The sequence below is a fragment of the Sparus aurata genome, chromosome 1 (assembly GCF_900880675.1).
Source record: "Sparus aurata chromosome 1, fSpaAur1.1, whole genome shotgun sequence".
NCBI lineage: Eukaryota > Metazoa > Chordata > Actinopteri > Spariformes > Sparidae > Sparus > Sparus aurata.
Window position 1 is genome coordinate 14,760,055 of NC_044187.1, and position 17,984 is coordinate 14,778,038.

General features: G+C 38.9%; 1 protein-coding gene across 1 annotated transcript in view; it reads left to right on the forward strand.

The window, feature by feature from the left end:
• Nucleotides 1-16,750, forward strand: part of rnf150a (ring finger protein 150a) — a 23,575-nt gene extending 6,825 nt beyond the window's left edge. Inside the window, exons 2-7 of the mRNA XM_030416199.1 lie at nucleotides 5,056-5,306; nucleotides 6,595-6,666; nucleotides 6,900-6,982; nucleotides 7,395-7,491; nucleotides 7,594-7,807; nucleotides 12,245-16,750. Of these exons, the coding sequence (XP_030272059.1) occupies nucleotides 5,056-5,306; nucleotides 6,595-6,666; nucleotides 6,900-6,982; nucleotides 7,395-7,491; nucleotides 7,594-7,807; nucleotides 12,245-12,363 (836 nt within the window). The 3' untranslated portion in view covers nucleotides 12,364-16,750. The remainder of the gene's footprint in view (nucleotides 1-5,055; nucleotides 5,307-6,594; nucleotides 6,667-6,899; nucleotides 6,983-7,394; nucleotides 7,492-7,593; nucleotides 7,808-12,244) is intronic.
• Nucleotides 16,751-17,984: the final 1,234 nt, after the last annotated feature.

A 17,984-nucleotide genomic window follows, 5' to 3' on the forward strand; every position in this document is an offset into this window, starting at 1 on the left:
CTGTCAGTGCTTTTAGTGTTGTGGCTGTTCAGGTACAAGGACGTGGTGCCGCTCTGTTTACAGCACAGATTCAAAAGTGGAATTAACCTCCCCATTTATCTCTCTGCAAGGAAGCTAATACACATTTTTCCCCAAAATGTCAAACATTATAAGCTTTTTGTGTACACCTGCTTGATGAAGCCACGGTGTAGCCTACTTTGTGTAACTGTCAGTGTCAGGTTTGCACATGATTGTTAATAAAGCTTTTACCAGTTAATACTGTCGTAGTCTGCCTTAGTGTTGTCCACTCTGCAGCAGACCAAAAGCCTGCACTTTAAATGAACAGGTTGGTATCCACTAAATGAACCCATTCAGTATTTATTCCTCATTGGCTCCACATCTTTTCACAGGTTCAGCCTCAGTCTCAGACATTACCCTCCTGTTTTAGCAGCAGCTATTTTTGTCCGCTCCGACTGCGTCACAGTGAACTGAGGAAGGAGATAAGAGTCAAGGCTTAGGGAACTCTTACATGCCTTGTTATTCCTTTCCTTATTTCTGTTGGCTGAGGAAACTGAAGATGGCCTCACATGGACATTTTTAAAAGTCTGTAGAGTCTGGAAATCATTAGCCTTTTGACATGAGAAGTGGAGATAAAAACTTGTAATCTTCACTTTGATGAATGTGTGATGAATGAATTTGAAGAAATAACTCACTGAGAATCAGGTTAATTTGCTGCAAATTTCCTACACTGCAATCTTATGCAAGTCTGTCTAGTGGTTCTGGGGGAATAGAAGTCGCTGATCCTTTTTACAAAAAGTTTGACTTTGGTAGAGGTTGAGGAACTTTTTTGAAATATTTCTTGCGATCATTGTTCCATTGCAGATAGTCCCAAGACTGGTTGGGCACAAATGTAAGATTTCCATTGGAATCTGTACTCATGTGTTTATAAAACGCCACTGGCAACAGCTGTACAGGCGTTGAAGTCTTTTCCTTTGTCAAATAAAGTTGTGTTTCGTGTAGTGCCATCTATCGCCTGGTTAGAGTAAGGTAATAGAATACACATATTGCAGTGCTGTAAAACACTGTCCAAGAGCGTTGTCAACTTTATGATGCTTACATTCATGTTGAGTTGTGGCCAAGGGATTAGTTAAGTTCACTGTATTCTTTTGCAAGAATTTAGGCATTTTAAAGGGGCTCTATGGATTTTCTGTGTTGCGCTGGAAGCCATTTGTTAGTTTATGTAGCAAACTTAATTTCTAGACGTTAGCAGTGTTGCTCCCTGTTAGCAGAGCGGAGATGGGCGCTGAGAAATGGCACTTGAGAATGTGCATTAAGTCACATCCTTTAGACTGCTGTGGAAAATCTGACCCGAGAGACGTGGAAGGTCTCATTTTTACATCACATCACATATGTCCAATTAAAAAGTGATTAATACATTGCTACAAAGTCTTTCTCCAGCATTGGTGCTGTGGACATAGGGCTACTGGAAACAAAACCGTTGAGATCCATGCATTTACTCTCCTGATTCCAAAATTAATTGGGACGCTAAACACAAATAATATACTATATATATATACTCAAATGAAAACAAAGATGATATCTTTAATGTTTCATCTCATCTACTTCATTGACTTTTGCAGATAAATGTTTATTCTGAATTTGATGCTAGCAACACATTTCAGACAAGTCAGAACAGGAGCAGCAAAAGACTGAGAAAGTTGTGAAATGCTTAAAACACATGTTTGGAACATTCCACAGGTAAACAGGTTAACTGGTAACAGGTGATAGGTCATCATGATTGGTTATGGAAAGGCCATCCTTCAAAGGCTCAGTCGTTCACGAGTAAGGATGGGGGGATGTTCACCACTTTTTCAAACACTTGTTTGTATGAAGGATATCACTACATGGGCTCAGGAACACACACTGGTAGCGTCCAATTGTTTTTGGAATTGCGGTCGTATTTTGTTTCCTGATTCGAGAATTAACTGGTATTATTTGCGGAAGACAGGTTATTTATTTCTTCCAATTCATTTTAGAAAAAAAAACTCTGCAGATGTCTTGCTCACCTTATTTACATTTGTATGCCAGTAAGAAAAAACATTGGCAGAAACTCAAATGAAGAAGAGACTCAGCTCGGGGGCCTGAGAGTCTGAACAGACGATGTTGTTCAGTGGCATACTACCATCTGTTTGCTGTCCAAACACAAGCATTTGTTTTCTCTGTCATTGTTTGTAGCAGCGTTTGCTTTAGAAGCTTGAACATACATAAGCTCATTTTGAGGGAGCAGCCACCATATCACAAGGATAAACCTTTGTGTTAACAGAGGGGATGCTGCCAGCTTGTGTGGCAGTGTGGTTGTGGATGGGTAGAGATCTCTCTGTGTTTGCAGATAAACAACCATATTTTGTTTATTGTATTTCTTTTTTCCTATAATTGTAATTTTTAAAGTTCTTATTCTTGCATATGCTTGAAAATAAAATGTTTTCGAAGACATGATTTTGGTCTTGGTTCTCAACCCTTGTCATATAAAATGTAGCAGCTGTGCAGATTTGACAACAAACCTGTTACATAAAGGGATTTGAGAGCGCGACCGCAATAATGCTTTGGAGCTACATCTGGAAATATAGCATATCTGTTGTATTCAAAGCCTTTAACTCCTTTGAAAAAAAGACTGCCATATTTTCTGTCAGTCCTTAAAAGTTCAGCCCAGAAAAGCATTTCAAAATAGCTCTGTGCATACTTCTGATGATTTTGTTGGAGCACTGTGCATCTGGCAGGCTGCACAGGAGGTTCAGTTGGTGATGGCAGGTTGAATAAAGCCACTCTTTATAGCGATTGATAGAAGAAGTGAAACACCACAGGGAGCTACTGTGACTCCACGCAGCCATAAACAGGCGGCAGAAGGAATATGATGTAACAGTTTATCAGGCTGTGGATGTACTGTACAGCTGAGAGGGGACAGCTTTGTTATTTCCTCATTGTGTCTTGAAACTACCAAATCAATTAAGCAGTATGTCCCATGTGTTGTTCCCTCATTACAGACAACTTAAATTATCCAGTTGAGCGTGAGGATGGATTTTTTTGAGACAGGTACAGATAAATCATATTTCCATTTCTGAATTACCCCAACATGTTTTTGTTACCTCACTACTCCATGTTTTGGCTACTTATCCACAGACTTATTCACAGATATCATACCTTCTGTGAATAAGTGAATATATGGGCTGGCAATCTGATGATTTCAGATCATGATCGATCTTAAAAAGCAAGTCTCTGGAGGCCCCAGAATCCCAAATTGATTTGAAAATATGTTATTTACACCCTCGATACACAGTTGAGTTCGAGCAATCACTACTGATGGGTTGCGCTAATGCTTTTAGCTTGAAGATTTTTGGGGGAAAAAAGGGGTTTTAATGACATCTTTTCAAATCAGTTTGGGATCTCAGGGACTGACGAGCTGTCTGGAGCTATTTTATGGTTTCTTCAGATGTTTGTCTAAGTTTTAAAACAGATTTAATTGAAAAGATAATTGAATTCATTTGTCATAACAAAAATAATAGTTGTTGCCTAGTTGGTGAACATTGTGTCACTGTGGAAAAAGTTCACAATGTTTTTTTTAGCTCTGAGATGTAGATATATAAAGTATGCAGTGATGTTTCTATAAAGAGCTGAGTGTCTGTCTTTTAGCTCTAGAGGCAGAAGGCAAGGCTTATCTGACACCCTGGGAGGCCAAACTGGTGAGAGGAATTAGCTGAGAGGGTGGGGAGAAGTACTCTCTGATGCTAATGCTAACACCAACAGCTCCCAATGGGAGTGTTTTTGCTATTATGCAAACCCAGAGAAATCCTGTTCCGTGAACACGGTCTTCCTCCAAGACATTTCCCTTGCAGGAGTTCAAAGATGCCTGATGACTCTGCAATGCAAAATCCTTCATCGTGCATGGCATGCAAAGCAACAGAAGGTTGCTTGCAGGAAGCCTCTTACACAGAGAGTGAGGCTTTAGTGGTTGAGTCCTGTCTAAGCTCCAGGGACTGGAGTTTTCACACCTGCTCTGCTTTAAAGCAAAATTCTTTATAGGGCAGTGTTGGAGGTTGAAAGTCTGCCCTCTTAATGTTTAAGTAGATTTCTGAACATTTGCATGTTACTGTGATTATTAAGGAACCAAAGCTGTATGCAGTAATAACATTATGGCATTAGTGTGGAAAGGATTATATAAGTTTTGGTTACATTTGATGTGTAAGAAGGGTTTGAGTAATAGGGTGTACCCTAAGCCTGCTGTTACATAATTGGTCTACAAATCTTGGTTTCTGTTGTTTTGCTTAAACCCCCAAATTTTCAGTTTGTTCTAATTAATTTTTCTCACTGGCAGTTTCACTTTATATTAGTTTGAACATTTTGACATAATTGGGGTTTCAGCTCAAGACTGTTTTAATTATCGATTAATCTGCAGAGTATTTTTTAAAAAATAATATGATAATCATTTTGCTGGGAAAAAGTGAGAAATGCCTCAATTCTCAATTTCTCATTTCTTTAACTATTTAGTCCCCGCACATTGTACTGTACATACTTTCTCCACACAAGAAATAATTGTGTGTGTTCACAATATTGTTTTCTATAAAACAAGTCAAATAGCATTTAAACAGAGGATAGACCTATTCTTGGAACTGATTTTTAGCAATTTTCTTATCATGAATATCAGTGTTTTTGGTGTCAAATTGCCAGTTAAATAATACAAATTTAAAATGGTCTGCTTAGGCTCTGATACAGCATCCTCTCTCTGTCCATAGTCACCACTCAGTGTCCTGCCAACGCTATCAGATTGGTTAGATGTCACAAGTAATGTATATCAACACTGAATAATCTGAATCTGCAATACAAATATCTAAAGTAATCAAATACATGTGGTGGAATGGAAGTATGAAGTAGCAAGAAATGGGAATAGTCAAGTAGAGTACCTCAAAATTCCAAGAGTACCATCACAGGTTATTCTAAATTTTGATGATTCAATTGCAGATGTATGTTATCGGTCTGCTTGATCTGACCTGGTGCTACTGTGTTGTTTGTGTGTGTGCGCAGGTACAGGTGATGTCGTGGCCATCATGATCCCAGAGCACAAAGGCCGTGAGATTCTGGCCTTGCTGGAGCAGCACATCGTGGTTACGTTGCACATCACTATAGGAACCCGCAACCTGCAGAAGTACGTGAGCAGAACGTCGGTCGTGTTTGTCTCCATCTCCTTCATCGTCCTCATGATCATCTCCCTCGCCTGGCTCGTCTTCTACTACATCCAGAGGTTCCGCTACGCTAATGCACGAGACCGCAACCAGGTAAGACTGTGTTTAATATAACTATGAGCTGATGTTTATCTGCCTAAAAGGGATACTCTCAGTGCTCTGTGCTCCTGCAATTTTCCATCCGCTGTGGGCCATAAGGCTGTAAGGCCAGAATTAACCTGACAGCTGGCTGAACAGAGACACGGCAAACCAGTGAACCATCAACCAACTCAGCTTTCTGGCCCCGTGAGCCGACAGTGCAAATACCTTCTATTGCCATCTCTTTATTATGAATGGCTGCCTCTGACGTTCTTGTGACGTCCGTAATGACAATTCATCATGGTGCCTGTTATGATAGGAGCCGGTGCCGCGACGACCACTGTTTGTGTTCTCAGTTTGAATTATGTTGATCTGTGCTGTATAAAGAATTCCGCTGTATTGAACAAATGTGCTCTTGATTTATTCCCATGGTGCAATAGCAAAAGCAAGTTGGTGTGTTGGATAATTACCGCACTTGCCTGTCAATTCAGTTAATCTGTTCTCATCTGTTCTCAGACATTTTCTAATGTCTTTTTTTGTCCATTATTTCCTTTTTATGTGATGAAACTGGTTAGAAACCTTTTCTAATTATGTCCCTCAAACAAGTCAATTGATCATCTCCCTGTCACAGTCCAGAAATACACCTTAAACACCACATTCATAAATTTCCCCTCAATTTACCCACAGTAAACCAGCAGTAACATTTGTCACCTTCAAAGCCGCCTGTGTAAAACACTAAAACAACACTGTGTTAATGAAACAGTTCGTCAGATTCCAGGAAATCAATATCTCGAACACATATTTTAAGACACATTTGGCCTCATTGCCACCAGCTCCTTTTAAACTCCCATCCTGACAGCCAGAGCTGAGGTTGTCTCATGGCCTGATCTCTAATTTTAAAAAGTCACATCTTATTAAAAGTAACTGGTGTTACAGTGTTTGTCCCCTGGTTCTAGTTCTCTCCGGTTCATTGGTTTTCTAGCTATGATTCAGTGGTGATGTTTTAAAGTTGTTGTTGATGTTGTCGTCTCTCCTTCATGGATCTCCAGTTAATCAAATGTTAAGAAGCGAAATCGACAAATCCCAATGTGATGTTTGACCTTGTGAAATTTGTATCTTGGCTCCCTGTGACATTTACATGAGGGTTTGTGATCTTACAAAGTAGAATTTGATTCCAGTCAGCAGAATTGACTGTATATGAACAGACCATAGACATACTTGCAGAATGCTGAGCCGCTTGTGTTTTTTTGTCTGCTATTAAAAACCTGCTGGTGTTAGTAATACAGTTATTTTATGTCTGCAGAGACGTTTGGGAGATGCCGCCAAAAAGGCCATCAGTAAGCTGCAAGTGCGCACCATTAAGAAAGGAGACAAGGTAAAAAATGATGTGCTGCAAACACACTGCAAATGACAAATGTCACAGACTGCAAAGCATGTTTAGCTTTACAATAGGGGCTGCACAATTAATCATAATATAATATAATATACATTTATTTTGAGAAATGTTAATCATATTTGAATTATATTGTGCTTATTTCATTTAGACATGTTTGAGAACTAATTCGTTTGCCATTTTGCCTCTTTTCTGTTCTGTGTTCTGCGTTTTAGGAGACGGAGTCAGACTTTGACAACTGTGCAGTTTGCATTGAAGGTTATAAGCCCAATGATGTTGTCAGGATATTACCATGCAGGTATAGTTTGTGTGCTTGATCTTTGGTGTACATGTTGTAACTTGAAAACTAGAGCCTATTTGTTGTTTACATGAAGCCTCACAAAGAAAGCTACAGAAAGTTATGCTTTTCTCTGTGCTTTGAATTTCAGTTCCTTTAGTTTTTCTTTGTTTTATTTTATTAATCTCGCACAATTAAAAAATAACACACAAAATAACAATTATAACAAATAATACTCAGTGCTGGAAGAAGTGGAAAACTTGTTGGGCTTATTTTAAGTCTCCACCTAAATAACAATAAGGTATCACAAAGTTATAGAAAAAACATGATTAACATGCAGAGCTGGTAAACTAGTAGTTACAAAATATATATAGTAACAACAATAACAGTAATGTGTGTGTTTTATCTGTTCACTGCCCTCTTGTTTGTTCAGGCATGTCTTCCACAAGCACTGTGTAGACCCGTGGCTACAAGACCACCGGACGTGCCCCATGTGTAAAATGAACATCCTCAAAGCTTTGGGAATCCCGGTAAGCTCCTTTACATACATGCGTAATTAAAATAAACATCCTCTGTTAACACTTACAGCGTGCATGGGAGTTCTTATGAAAGACGTCTTTGTCATGTTCCAGCTCAACGCAGACTGTTCAGATGACGTGCCTCCAGACTATGAGACATCTGTCGGGGGTCCACCCACCAACGCCATCAGTGGGGCGAGTGAGATCACGGTTAACGAGAGCTCGGTGGTTCTGGATCCAACCGGACGAGCGATAGGCCTCCAGCAGCTCCATCCTGATGCAGAGACAGAACCTGAGGCAGGAGGGGAGAGCCACATCATCGCCAGCAGTGAGTGCAGATGTCACAATGTAGAGTTCATAAACTCAATTTTGGAAATAAAGCTAAGCTGGAAAATTGAATCCAGAAAATCCAGGCATCAGCACAGGCTCTACAGTATGTGTCCTTAGCTTAATAGCTTAAATAAATTCTGCTAAAAGACACACATGGGACAAGATCTTCTGTCCTTACAGCTCTCTAACAGTGTGCTGCCTCTGGTTTTATAACCTGTAGTCAGTCTTGTCATTTTAGGGCCCAAAAGTTTATTCTGAGGTTTAAATCAGGCCAGCAGCCACCTGGTCAATGTTCCCCAGTTCAGATCCTCCAGGGAAATACAGGAGGGTAAGAATAGTGTTCCTTCTGCAGGAACTCACAACCTAACCCACATACACTCAAATACTTGTTGTGCTGAAGTATGTTGTGCATTTTAGTACCTTCTGCAAACACCTGACAGCTGTTACTTTGGCGGACGACTGTTACACATCTGCTAACCATCAGCACTAGCGTGATTCCAGGCACATGCTCATACACGTGTTTGTCAGCTATTTAGTGTCTGAAGCCAAAACATTTTCCAAGAGCAGGGATGTAGCCAGAGTTTTAAATGTTTTTTAGTCACATGTGTTTATAAAAATAAATAAATGATAATAAGTGAATAAAAACTAAATCTGAAAATGTTTAAGCAATAAAAGCTGTATGATGAATATAATTAAATGTACTATAAATAAGCAGACCCTTTCTGGAGAGTAACTGTAACTTAACCAGATTGAAAACAGAAATGAACTAGAATGGAATTCAATGAAGGGCAAACCTACGCCTAGGCCCAACAGTCTCCTTTAATTCAGTCAAGCCTGTTCCAATATCAGAAAAAACATAGTTATCTATATATCTGCAAAATTCACAAGACTTTTTTTGGCATCTGCAATAAATTGTACTCACTCATAGCAAACACATAAATATGCATTAGAATAAATTTGGGAATTAAAGAAATTGTCAAAAAAATGCTCATCATGTCATTTATAATCTCTCAGTGTTAAAGAAAGTGAGAGAACATTCCTGGGTTCGTCTCTTTATCCAGATGTTTGTGAAGTTTTATGAGGTCTGTTTTGATCAATGACACTGAAAATCTGTCCAGTAGTTTTTGTGTAATCCTGCTGACAAACCAACCAAGAGACATAATACGTAACCTCCTTAGTGGAAATAAAAATTTAATTAAAGGAAAATACAAAACCATAATAATCTGCTGTGGACATTTTTACAAAATGCCTCTCATCTATCCAGCTCAGTGTAATTATACTTCACAGTGGGTTTATTGTTGTGCCTGCTATTTTGTGACCACTCTGAAGTCTTGTTACGGTCAGCGAAGAGTTTCTAATTAAACTTTTAAACGTCGTTTGAAGACCTGGAGGAGCAGAACGGGACAGTTAAGACGTAGAGTAAGCTGTGCCAAAGTACTGCTGCATGTCAGCGCGACACACTGGCTCCAACACTTGCTGCTTCCAGGCACAAACGCTGTCCACACACACAATTACTGAGTCTAACTCCGGACAACCAATAGTGATGGACGGCACAGCTGATTACACAGCTTACTTGTCTTACAGCGTGTGTCCTTCTTCCCTGCACTCCTCCTTAATGTCAATTGTAAATGCGCAGTACAGAAAGCACAACTCGGACGTAACATTTCCTGACCCTTTTGTTTGTACTGAAGGTCAGCTTTAGTTATTATTCTGTTGGATAGTGTTATTTGTAAGTGTTGAGAGATGGAGGAGATGCGAGCGCACTGTGTTCTGAAAGATGTTAAAATTTCATATTTAAAAAAAATGTAGATTCAACATGTTTAGCCACTGATAAAAACAATAATAGTGTTGTTTTGAATACATTGTGTTTCTAAGTCATATAACTCACTAATATTAAAAGTATTCATAGAAAGAAATCCATCAAAAACAAATCGCTAACTATTTTGATAATCAGTTAATGGTCATCTTTTTAAACATTTGCTGGCTCAAGCCTCTCAAATGTGAAGATTAATTGTTCAAAACAAGCTTTTTGAATACATTTGTTTGGGAAATCTTGAGTCTTTTTTAAACATTTTTTTTTTACCAAGAAAGTGGATCCTGACCGATAAATCAGTTGGCTGATATTATGAGCCAATACAGATCTATCAGTATCTCTGTATATGTTTTCCAATATAAAACGATACGCATTTTTGCATATGCATACTTTTTTTTATAGATTATCATGCAGAAAAAGATGCTTGGGGTGATTTATTCCCATCCATATTTACTGATTTAGTGCAATGATGTCATTTTAGACATTGAGCATTATTGTTTAACTGTAAAATAAAGTGTTTGTTGACCACATTTGGGGGATCATTGTAAAAAATGTGTTTGTACTGGCTGATATATCAACATCTGTATTTTACTTAATGTTGTATCAGTTGGGCTCTACTATGAGGATTAAACAGTTAATGGACACGCAAAATAATCAGCTGGAGGCAGCTCTAATATTTAGTTTTAGCTGCAACATCATGTCAGTATTGTGCTCCATTCTGCCCCCACAGGAATGAATCCAATTTTTGTTTGATGGCACCACTTGGGGGGTAAATCTATAAGGCTAGTATTTGTTCTGCTGAATGCTGGACATTAAAATAATGCATCATTGTGATGTAGTACTTTCTTATTATCCTTAAAAGGACTCTTCTCCTTTCAGAAGAAGCTGTTAGCACAAAGAGTTATGTTTACTTTTGTGTGCTTGACAAGCCGTAGATCAGCTCGCCACAAGTAGGTATTCTCTGTGAGACTAATTAGTATGTAAATTGGATGCAGTTTGTCGTATGTCACAGCACTATTGAGCTTACGGAGACAGTGTCACTGAAAGGCAGTTAGCAAGAGATGAACAAGCCGATCTGTCAGGATTTCTGCTGCTGGGGTTTGGCAGTGATGGAGGGCAGATTGTGCTGTGTCCTTAGCCTGAATAATGAGCGCTGTCGTTAATGGTGCTGCAGCAATCATTCTTCCCAGTCAGCCATTTACTGGGTGTGTGCTGCAATCATGGTACCAGAAAAAGACCTGACAAGTGGGACTTACTTGTTGCTGTCTGTTTTTATTAATTTTTTTTGCCAGGGTGTTCACCTAAAGGGTTACTGCTCTGAAAAGATTCCTGTTTGTTAAAGAGGCATTTATGTTCCTTTTTTAGAAATTCAGTAAAAGCTGATATGAGCCCGCAGCAGTCTAAATGTTTCAGTATGATCAAAATTAATTGGATTATAAGACATGTTGTCTGACCTCATCTGAAGGCATAAGAGTTGTTTTAAATGGCCCATCACACTCAGAGGCCGCCATCATAATCACTGTTTCCATCCAAATTTAGCACAGTTTTTAAACAAATTCTACTTCTTCTTTCACTTCTGTTCTGAGAATATTAGGAGTTCAGCAGATCAGGATGAACAGCTGGTGGACAATTCTCTAGTACATCTATGTTTGTTTTATTTAAAAATGCGTCTCTTCAGTGGCTTTTGTTGAGTCTGCTTCCATCGCATGTTGTTGCATTTTCCTTTTACCAATGCAGCAACTTATCCTCCTCTGCAAAATTTAAAACCTTTTTTGGGGTGAAGGTGCACATTTTTTTCCCAAACCTTTCAACTTTTCTTCTTCAACCTACAAGAACTTGTTTAAGTTCACTCCTTCTATGCTCATAGTTTTCACTTAAAAAGTTATAAAAACCCACTTTATACTACTTGCTCAACACCAAACAGCAGACTGATAAAGATAGTGAATAGAGCAAAAAGAGAATGAATTATGTCTTACAATCACCGGTGGCCAGAAGCACTTAAATGAATGATAATGTTGCATCATAACTGCTGAATTTGTCAAAAAATAAATAAATAAATAAGATGTTGTGTTCATATCTTGCTTCTGCTGCCCCCATGTGTCCAAAAAATCAGTTAGTGCAGGTTTAAAGACATATGATTATTTTCTGGATTAAAATGTTTCCAACAATGTTCAAACCCAGGGAAAAATGTAATTTTATTCAATGTAGCAGTCCATTTTATGTTGTAGCCCATCATTAGTTCCCGGAAAAACAAGAGAATCATGTGATATGTCAAAGAATGAGAAAAGAAGTAATTCAATGTGAATGAAAGTAACATGAATTAAACTTTAACACATTACCTCATCAGATATCTGCCTGAGTCATGTCAGATAGAATTTCATCTGCACATTACTTTATGATTCCCCCAAACCACATCTTTTGTTTTTACTGTTTTCACTGAGTGACTCCCAGCTGCAGAACTTACACATTGAGAGTTTAAGTGACAATGTCATAAACCCAAACAAAGCAGCCTTCTTCAGAAGACTTGACTGTGGAATATTGTCCTGGTTCAGAGACACTGGCATAACTGCTTCCCACAGCCTCATCCTCAGTAATGAATTACCTCCCTGTCTCCTTCCTCAGGTGAGCACCAGCCTCCGCTCAGCAGTGATTCAGACACTTCCATCATCATGGGCGTGGAGATAGGCATATCTGAGGTTGACCTGTCCGTGGAGCAGGAATGTATGATGGCCAAATCCTGAGCCAATTGAAGACAAAAACATGACTCACTAAGGGAAGGGAAGACGAGAGCAGGACGGAGTGACCGTGTGGGGCCCCCCTGGAGAGATTCGCCACATGTTCGTCCCCTGGAGGACGTGACTCCTCAGAAGCAAATGAGCAATACAACACAGCAGCACAAAAACACCCGGCTCTGTCTCTACTGCGTCTGTGGACATGTTGCTCGCTCGTTTTCCAGCAGTCACACCTCACCCTTTTGTTTGGTTTGACTCCCATGTTGACCAGACAGCCAAGCACAGCTCTCACATTGTGGTGGCCCCACGTTATCCTTTCGTCATCCTCGCATCTAGCATCTTGTTGTCGTAGCCCTTCACATTACTGAGAAGGCTAATGTAGTTTCTCCTCACTCTGGCAACCTGAACCTGCTGCTGGACACAATGTAAGCACAGGAGCAGCAGGGCCTCCTTAATGCCAGATTCCAGCTTTAATTATCATAAAAAAATATTCATAGATTGTTCAACTTCTTGGTATAAGATCACTGCCAACATATTCCAGAAGTCAGTTTTACTCATGTGATGGATACATAGCACGTATAGAGCCTATATCAGCAGTCCCCAACATGTTGGTGTGAAACCCCACCAGCAACTTTTTGACTTGAAGCGTTGGTCTTTAAGTTCATGTGGTCATGTGACATATACAAGGAGCTGGAATATGTATGCACACGTTATGCTGTAATTTCTACGTGTAACTGTTTCTGTTACGGTTTTGTGAAACCTTGATTTCTAACTTCTATTTTACCAGCTGAATATTCCTGTTGCTGAGAGGAAATAACCGAACACAAGGTAGATGTTTCTGTCCTCACATCTGACAATCATAGCTTGCCACGAGCAGTTTTGAAGTGATGTCACCCACTGCCCTACTGAAACTGCTGCTGATGTACAAGTTATCACAACACGTGACGCCAGTGATCGCTCCCTGCTGTCCGTCAAGAGGGAGGTGATCGTATCTGTGATCACACTGCTGCTAAATACAGCTGGCAACAGCAGTTGTCACTACCAAATCCTGGCAGTGTGAACGCACTGTAGACAAACTTCCTACACTTGTCAAGCCAGCCAATATAAATATGTCAACAAGTCCTTGTGCCAAGATTATCAGTAGTGTTTGAAGCATTGTAGTGTTTTTTTTTGTTGTTTTTTTTTATGCAGGCTGATTCACTTGGCTGTTAGACTAGACTGGCACGATCCTGTTGACGATACAAAACTGAAGAAATAACACAAGGACGTAGAATTAGATGGATTATGCGAGGGTTGTCACAATTAATTAATTATACATTTAGATACAATACCAGTATAATAAAACAATACTCGATACCTCTTTCGCTAACACGTCGCAGAGAAAAGACGTCCAAGCACACAAAATACGATTACTGAGAGAAAAGTCACTGAAAACATACCAACACCTTATGAATAATGTTAATATCTGTGCCACATTGGGTTAAAATCTGCCTTTTTTTTTTTTTAAAGATTAGGTACCTTCAATACAATCAAATACAGATGTTGTCTCATTTTAAACACGTGGTATTGAAAAGGTATTGAAGTACTGACACTATTGACGACATTAGATTACTTCAGACAAAAGAGGGACTGTTTTGGCAGTAAAATAAGGGAGCTGTGTAGTACCTGACAAATAAAATGCATTGTAAAATGGTCAGGTTTTCACTGAGGAACTAAAAGCTCCAAGCATGGGATTTTTTTTTTTAATGGCATGAGAAGCTTACAGCATGAAAATGTTTACAGTTGTGGAATACTTGAGATGTTTATGTTGGACTGCCTCCACACTCAGCCGGCTAATTTAAGAAAATGACATTCATGCAGCTGTGTGTGTTCTGGGTTAGAGGTTACCGGACGGACCCCCGCACAGAAACTGTTGAACAGTAGGAAAACATTTTCTTTCTTTCTTTCTTTCTTTCTTTCTTTCTTTCTTTCTTTCTTTCTTTCTCTCTCTGGGTTTGACGTTTTTTTCTTTGCTGAGTTAGAGAGCAGCTGTTAAAAGCTCAAGAATAAAACATGTTTTAACCACAAGTAGATCTGTTGAAACTGTAAACCTGGAGTTGAGCTGCAATTTTCAGAGTCGTAGAGAAAATCCTCTTATTTCGATTTCCATGTCACTTAGAGATTGCGTTCCAATTTTTACCACCGAGAATATCAATGTCAAAAACAGTGACAAAGTCATCGAACACAAAGCGTTTTGAGAACATGCAGTCAATGGCATTTTCATTGGTGTGCACCGAGCACCAAAACAAGACAAAAAAAAGAATATACATGCATTTCTTAAATGTAGCCGGCTTAGTGAGGACGTAGTCTTAGACTCCCATGGTGATGCTGACTGTTAGCTGACACTCATCATGTCTTACAGTTTGTAGTACAGTTAATTCCTTTTTAATTTGTTGTTCTGTTCTACTCCTGTCAATCACCCCCCTAATTACTTTCTCTGTGTTGTCATGTGCATTGGATCTGTTTCCTCTCACATTCCTGTAAACTTGCACACTGATGAAGCACAGACCTGCTGACCGAGTCGATGGAGCCAGTGGAATTTAACTGGGCTTTTTTCACTCCCAGTCATTGTTTCCATCATGTCCTGCAGCCACGTGGGACCCTGTTATATAACCCGTACATGTGCACACTTCCCTGTTTTGGGTCAATCATTGAAGGATCGTTGAATGTAGGGGCAAATGTTTTCAGTGTTTTCATGAAATCGGTTTAGGAGGGGCACGTTGTTCCTTTATTTTGGAGACTGTATGTTCTTTTCTGTAGCAGCTTTGGTTCTGACAGCAGTGTTTTATAGTGAAAGATTCCCTGCAGTTGGGGGGAAAAAGCTTGACAGTTTTTTCGCATTACCTCACTTTATACTCAGCTATTAGCACATACAGATCAGTTCTACAGTTCTACAATTTGACTTAAACGTCTAGTAGCATTCTTGAATGTACATTTTCAGACAATAGAGTGGTAAAAGTCAGCCTGGTTTACCTCTAGCTATACGTGTTTTGTGGATATGAAGGCGGAGGGATGCTTGTGAATCCTGCCAGCACATTATAAATACAGATGATTGAGTATCAGCCAGCCTAATCTGGACCTTTAAGCCTCTTGTGTCACATGGATAACGAGACAGCACAATGCATAAGATAACCTAGAAAAACGCACCGACGTCAATATATCTGTTGCTCTTCTTGTCTTTTCTTCATCGCTCTCAAACAACCCACGCTTTAAACTCGCGAGTCTTCTGCCATCTCGACTCCTTCTCACAATTTTTTGCACACAAACACAAACTCTCCATCTGTCTCCGTTTGATCGTTTGTTTGGTTGGCATAGCAACAAGATAAAGATAAAGCAAAGCACATCCGTTTTCAGAGCCCGAACGGTCGATTCTGGCTGAATGCTGCCTAACAGAGGGAGTTTGTCTCCAGGTGGATTAAGGCCTTTCTTTTTACAGAGAACATGTATGAGACTAAGCTAGGACTTGACTCTGTTTTGTCTGTTTACAGTGTTTCAATAACAACTCTTTGGTAGGGATTTTGAAACTCAAAAGACCTTGGTGTACTACAGGTAATAGCATTCAGTGTACTTATGAAGTAACAGAAGATTGTGGACTCTAATTGAATCTGCAACACTGCACAACACTTTATTTTATGTGTCTGTAATTTCCTAATAATTTCCAACACGTTTCCTGGAAAGAGCTCCCTAATTGGTGCTAATTATGAGGTAAATACAATCATCTTTAAAAGAAGAGCTCTGTTCAAAGTAAGGCCATCACAATGTCAGGTGACAATAATTCACAATAACAATTTTATTGTGAAATCTATAGAAATTTGAGGGAAAAAAGCTTGAAATCAAATGTATCTTTAGCTTTGTTAACTGTGTGTTTTGTATCAGTTGAACAAAGTCTTTATTTACTTATAATTAGTGCCAATTGATGTTCTTTCAAGGAAATTATTTGAAAATATTCTAAATCTACTCTGTAAAATAAAGTGTGAGCAAAACTAGTTTTATTACAGGTAGTTAATCAAAGCTGTTATGTATTTGGTTTGGTTCCCTTGTCCGATGTGATTTCTTCTGTTTGTGTAAACTTTCCTATAATGCACTTTATCCCTGCGGTGAATGGGGAGCGGCTACAACGAGTGACTTGATAAAGTCTTTTTAATGTACAGCTTTAGAGGAAGAGGGCTACAGTATTGAACATGGCACATGACTCAGCTGATGCTTATTGTATAATGTTGTGCTCTCTTTCCTGTATTATTGTGTATACTGTATGTGGGGTGGTGGTGTCGGGGGATATCGATATATTGTACACTATACCCAGCAGAAAAAAACAGCATTGCTATTTTGTAATATAAAAGAATTGCAAGTATGATCAGCGGCGTGTCCGTCCTTTTCTTCTGCCATGGTGCAGGTGCCTATGACTGTGAGTTATGATATATTTGAATCAGGTTTTTGTCAACTTTGATAAACTTGTTTGTTCTACATAAGCTGAAAAAAGCTCAATAATTCTGTTTTTAGCTACATAATGATCAATATCAAAGATTGTGAGCTGGATAGATCGAAGACAGCAGCTACCAAATACCACTCATTTACTATATTTCAAAAGTAATCTGATAAAAATGTCAGCAAAATCGCCGATACCTTGTGGTTCAGGTCCTGTGAATGGCCAGGTAAATATACGTCAGGGTATATTTCACATGTGTAAGGGTGAGTTGTTTTGAATGGAAAGAATGTGAGGTGTTTCCTGACTGAGGAGGACAAACTACACTTAATACAGTTTTATGACAAAGTAAATGTCATAAAACTGCAGTTAGAAGCAGCAGAAGTTATTATGTAGCTTAACTATTATAAGATACTGTGAGATAAGAGCCAAACTCTTAATTATGAGTCACATAAACATTTAATAGTGGGGTAAAATTGTAGGTGGAGGACATCTCAAATGGCAGAAATGTGTTTCCGTAGAGTTTCCACAGCAGCAGCTCAGTAATGGAATCACACAAAATCACCGTAGCATGAAGGAAATAGAACTATATAGAAAATGTATATAATTCCATGTGCAGAGGCTCTGTTTATGTTCTGTCTACAATGAGTAATGATGTCCTCAGTGGAAAGATTTAGAGCTGGGTGACAGATGTTTGGACAGTGTCAGTGAGCTGCCACGAGGTGGCGCACTTATCCTTTATCTTGAATCAATCTACAGGGTAAAACCATGAGTTTACAAATATATACAGTAAATATATAAAGACTTCATTTATTATTATCAAGGACAAAAAAAGGGAAATCTTTACATTTACACGAGAAGCTGGAACCAGCAGGTGTTCATCACTGAATCTGTTTGTTTTTAACAATTTTCAAAATTATTGGCAATTAATTTTCATTCGATCAGTTTAGTTACAAGCATTGCGAACTTAAACAACTACAACAGTAAAATGCATTAACACTTTGATGCAAAAGCATCTGATTTTAGGGTCAAACACGGACAGGGAGCACTTTTCTGCACTCTGAGTACTTTTACTTCAGTTTAAGTGATAATTCTTAAATATATAGGCCAGTTTTTCTTTTCCTTGTTTTTTTTTAGAAACGTCACAGGTGAAAGATTTTAACTCACA